This window comes from Cyprinodon variegatus, unplaced genomic scaffold (assembly GCF_000732505.1).
Source record: "Cyprinodon variegatus isolate N-32 unplaced genomic scaffold, C_variegatus-1.0 Scaffold602, whole genome shotgun sequence".
NCBI classification, from domain to species: domain Eukaryota; kingdom Metazoa; phylum Chordata; class Actinopteri; order Cyprinodontiformes; family Cyprinodontidae; genus Cyprinodon; species Cyprinodon variegatus.
In genome coordinates, this window is record NW_015151055.1 from 516,189 (window position 1) to 521,446 (window position 5,258).

General features: G+C 45.2%; 1 protein-coding gene across 1 annotated transcript; it reads right to left on the reverse strand.

Annotated features, from left to right (window-relative positions):
• Positions 1-466: 466 nt before the first annotated feature.
• LOC107096150 (nck-associated protein 5-like) lies at positions 467-4,351 on the reverse strand. The gene is made up of 4 exons (XM_015392667.1): positions 4,164-4,351; positions 1,244-4,083; positions 822-936; positions 467-472 (listed from the first exon to the last, which is right to left on the reverse strand). The coding sequence occupies exons 2-4, from the start codon at positions 4,057-4,059 to the stop codon at positions 467-469; spliced, it is 2,937 nt and encodes a 978-aa protein (XP_015248153.1). The 5' UTR covers positions 4,060-4,083; positions 4,164-4,351.
• Positions 4,352-5,258: the final 907 nt, after the last annotated feature.

Here is a 5,258-nt window from a genome sequence, read left to right on the forward strand (position 1 = left end):
CTGCAGAGCTGCTATAGCACGGACCCGGGGCCCATGGAGGCTGGACTTGGACACCCACAATCTTACAGAAAGTAGCGCTGAGATCTAAACCAGTTCTTCCATTTCACACATTCCAGAAACAGTCTGTAATTCTTTCCTAACAGCGTCGGGTTTTATTTCAACGTTAACAGAATAATAAGGCTTCGTCTATAAAGACTCAAACTCACTGCGGATTCAGACGTTTGAACTGAGAAAGCTTCCTGGATGGGAAGAGAAACGTCTTAAAACCTTGGAAACCAAGTCCAGCGGATGTTTCTTGATTTTTTAAGGAAGGGGTACCAAAATTATCATTTTAAAAATCATTATCAATTATGAAACAAGAAACGTTGCTTTAATTGCTTTATCCAAATTGTGTAAATAATAATCATATGTTTTAATGAGACTCTTTGTTGGATTAATTTCCCAGGATTGAGGATTAAGCTCAGATTTAACCCTGCAGTTAGAGGTCAGAGGTCAGAGGTCAGATGCTCCAGGCACCGGTTGAAATGTTAACAATGATTATATAATAAATACATAAAAATAATAATTAATAATTATAACAGTTTTTATAAAAATAACATCATTATAATTTTTAGTCATTATTAATTAATGAGGGCGGGACTTCCAGCTGTCACTCTGGAATGTGGGCGTGGTGTCGAGATTTGATGAACTATGACTACTGATTATTCTAAGGATTTGGAATCAATCAACTGATCCTAATCTGGATCTTCTTTCATAATTTCACTGTCTGGATTAAGTTTGAGTTTCTATTTGAGATAAAGGAGTCGACAGGAAGCCTTTACCTGAGGATCCCCCATGAGGTGGGCGTGTCCTTGGACCTCACTGAGGGACATTCCTGGGCAGGGCATGGAGATGCATGCCCGGACTGCATCATGTGACTCTCTTATTCCCACAGAGCTGAAAAAATAAAACCATTCATCAACATTTTCCAGTCTAGTTAAGTTGACTGAAGCTGCCAGGACTGGGCCACCAGACGAGGAAGTCTGGGATCTGACGGTTTTCTTCTACCTGGTCCTTAAGCCACCCTGCCCTGAACCTCTGCTTCACTTCAACTGCTTTCCATTGATTTGTTGGACGTTAAACATCTGAATCAGGAGTTTTAAATGTAGGAAAATTCTGGGCTGTGTCTTAAGAACCAGTAGTGAGAACAGATTCAGTCACTTCTAGACTCAGAGAATACAGTCATGATTTCAGGAACTCTTACCAATCATTTCCATCACTTTTCCGTCTGTCTTTCTTCTTGTCAGACTTTGCACTTTTTCCTCCCAGCAGAGATGTAATCTTTTGTTCCCGCTTTTCTTTTTTGGCTTCTGGCGGATCCGTCTTTTTGTTGCTTGGAGCAGGAAGCTTACTCTTACGGAATCCAAACCAACTAGCAATGCTAGAGCCTGACTTGGGCTTCACTTCACTAGTTTTCTCATTTTCCTGGGACTTGTGCAAGTTCTCCTCAATCCCAAGCATCACTTTCTCTTCAATGGTGGTTATAGTGCTTTGTCTCTCCGGTTCCTCAGAGACCGGCTCTCCAAAGGCGCTTGAAAACTGTTGCTCGATCTGAAGCCGCCTGGCCTGCTCTCGCTGGAGTTTAAGACTTTGAAGTTTTTCACTGGAGGACCCCAAGTGAGAGGGAACCCTTAACCCTTCTTCAATCAAAAAGTTGTTGAGAAGTGATCTATTCATCGGACAGTGGTAGCTGCTGGAGCAGCTCATACTACCTGGAAGGACGTCTCCAAGAGAATTGAGGGAGCTCCCTGAATGGGTTTTGATCTGGGTACGTACCTTTCCAGATCTGTTGAAACTCTGCCTGTCAATGTAGCGCGCGCCGAAGCTCTGACTACGAGCCTTAGCTCCATTCATGCCCAGAACTGGCTTTAGAAGAGGTCTGGTAGAAACGGATACGGACCGTTTAAAGAGCCAGCCCTGCTCATCGAATCCCCAGTCTAACATCCCACTAGTGTCAGATCCAACAGGCTGAAGTGGCTCAGAATCCAGGGAGTTACAGCGGGTCTCAATCTTCCTACAAGATGTCTCCCGTTCACCATAGTTATGCATCACATGGGGATCACATCTAAACGTCTGGAGTGTCTGAAGACTGTGTGCTTCGTCTTTACTCTGTCCTCCAAAAACCAGAAAGGTAGTCCCGTTATGTCCAGAGATTGCTTCATGAGATTTGGCATTCACAGGAAGAGACCTCTTTACAGCATTGGAAGTGGAGGTGTGGGGATTACCCGGCATCGCATGGTGGAAAACATGAGAGAAAGTAGTGGGCAAGACTTCCGAAAGTTTTGGCTCACTGATGCTCTGTTGGGATCTTTGCAGAATATTCTGATTTGTTGACATACTGGGAGCTCCGTTCCCATTGGGACATGAGATGATTCTATCGAGCTGAAACGAATCTGAAGGCTCTGATTCTTGAACAGGGGCATGAGGGATGTTTGATTGATTGGAGAGGCAGACTGAGCTAGGAATATCTGTCCTTTTTGGGTCTTCATCTGTTTTCTTGTTGGATTGTTGAGTTTCTAGAGCAGAACTGACCTCAGGATTTGTCTTAGCCATAGCTGATGATGGCTTGCCAGTGGTTGAACTTTGAATCGGACTTGTCACATTTTTGTCTTTGGTTGCGCACTCTGAGACGGATCTAAGGAGAAGGGAAGTAGTTCGACCCGGTGGTAGGGGTGGAGATGGAGACCTTTGTTCCGATCTCAGCCGATCACAGTCTTGTTCTTGGCGTCTCTGTTTCTGTGGTGAACATGGCAGGTTGTCATAGATGTTCTCTTCAATAGAATCATTGCTAGAGACTCTAGCTGATTGGTTAGTGGGACTCTTTGGGCTATCTTTAATGCCTGGTGACTTAAGAATCTTTGACTGTTTTACAGGAGATGCAAGTGGAGACAGCTGTGGCACGCTCTCAAGAGACTTGGAACCTGCTGACACCAAAACATCTTGGTCTTTCTCCATTTGAGCTAATGTGCATTGGCTTGAGGTGTGAGGGTTTGCCCTTTTGGCTGGAACACTGGGAGCTAGCGAGCGTGGGCTTTGCTGCCCTTTGGACCTTTGACCCTTGATAAGCTTCTGATGGAGAGGAGAGTGGGTATGTTTAAGTTGTTCTTGGCCTCCATCTGCACTCTTGCTTCGCAGGATAAACGCCTTCCTTGCCGAGTCACAAAAGTGCAGTTTTGGCCTCCTCTGTGGCGATTCTGAGCTGGTCCAGGCCTTGCTTTCCCAGCCGGCTTGGTTTGCCTGGTCTCTGCAGTGAGGCACCTCCATGGAGGAGCTTCGCTGTCTGGCTTCATTCATACAGCTTAGAGCTCTTGTTGCAGAATGCTGAACTAATGAACTGACATCATTTAGCTCTGCTTCTGTTTGTTTGATGGGAAGTCTAGCTTGTTGTCTTTTATTAGAATCAAGTCTGGATTTACGGTCAGTGGACCGTTCTTGGTTGTTATTCCTATCGCTGATCTTCTGGACAGAAAATATTTGCTCATCCAATGAGTTCTTGTTCATCCCTGCAGACCTTGTAAGGCTATCTGTTGGGCTCACTCCAGGTTTGACTGTGGGTCCCTCTAAATATAGGAAGTTGTCAAAGTCAGGTGAAGGAAAAAGACCAGAATTAGCTGGAATAGATGAGTTTTCTCGCAGAGCTTTTTCGTCAGCGTCGGTGACTATCAGTGTGTCCAAATGAAGATGTTTTTTTGTTGCTCGGTCACCTGATTCTGTTGAATGGGATTTCTCATCTGGATCTTCAATGTCCAGGATGGAAGCCCCTGTATCAGTGCTTACAGGTTTACATATTGGAGGTTTCTTGGAAGGAGAACCTTGTTGGCGTGACTTGACACCAGAAGAGTATATACCCTCGTTTGAGGTCATACAGTCTTTGCAGTGTGATGCTGCAGCTGAGGTTGCCTCTTTGGACTTGTTCATCTGAAGATGCTTTAGGCCTCTCAGAATATGGCCCTCTTTCCATCCCAGGTCAGTTTGCTCAATGAAGACTGAATGATTGCTGGATACTGAGCCTGTACTCATCCGTTTGTCACGGCTGGGGCCACACTGTGGGGACATTAATAAATGTTTAATTGTTCTTTAAGCATAAGGTCAGTCACACGAGATAAAGAGAACCTAAACTGTACCTGTTTGGAGAAACCCCGTCCGTCTGCCCAGGTATGAGACCCGCTGGAGTATTCGCTGCCAGCACTGGACAGAGACAGCTCACTGCTGCTGCCGCTGCCACTACTTCGTGGACACGTTAGGCTCAGCAGGCTGGGCCATCTTCCAGCTGCGATACTTTTGGCCTTTCCATTTCGTAGGACCTCCTGGAAAAGATTTTAAAACTCAACCACTGGATATATAAATTATGCAAAAACTAAAGTATAAGGGAATAGATACACATGCAGAATGACCCTCATTCCAATCACAAATGATCACAATAGGTTCCTCTAACAAGTTACCCTGCTGCCCTCTGCTGGTGCTTCCTGAAACGGCTTGAATAATATATCTGGTAAAGGTTTGATTATGGGGGGATTTTCACCTGATGATGCCTCATCACGCCCACAGAGGATTGTTTGTTTGACTGAATCTTTTGATGCCACCATGTTGAGCTCAGTGCTTCCCCAACTAGGGCACAGAGGAAGACGGTCAGCTGGCAGAACTAGGTCCCATTCTTATGTTTTAAACCAATGTTATGATGTTAATGGCTTTTTGCGTGACTTTTACACTTGTCTTGGTTCACTGTGTGGTGTGGAGGCTGCAGCGCCTCAGACTGGAAGAAGGTGAGAACAGCAGAGAGGATCATGGGGGCTCCTCTTCCCTCCATGAAAGACATTTCATCCCAGCTCTGCGTGTCCCGTGACATCATCAATGACCCCTCACCCCCCCACCATGGACTGTTCTCCCTGCTGCCCTCTGGGAAGAGGCTTCCCAGCATTCAATGCAGGATCAGCAGGTTCTGCAGCAGCTTCTTCCCCACCGCCATCACACTGATGACACCAAACCAATGTTCAGATACCTTTAAATTTGCACTATATTTATTTACTTATGTATTTTGCACTAAACTGATCCCTCCACATCAATGCCTTTTGTTCATGTCTCTCCTACATTGTTTACATTTGATCACTGCTGCACTTAAATGGAAATGTTCATTTCACTGCTATGCTGCTCTTTTGTATACATCTTGTTGATGGGGTTGCTAGTTCTCTGCGTACTGCCTTAGACAACGCAGCTCCTTT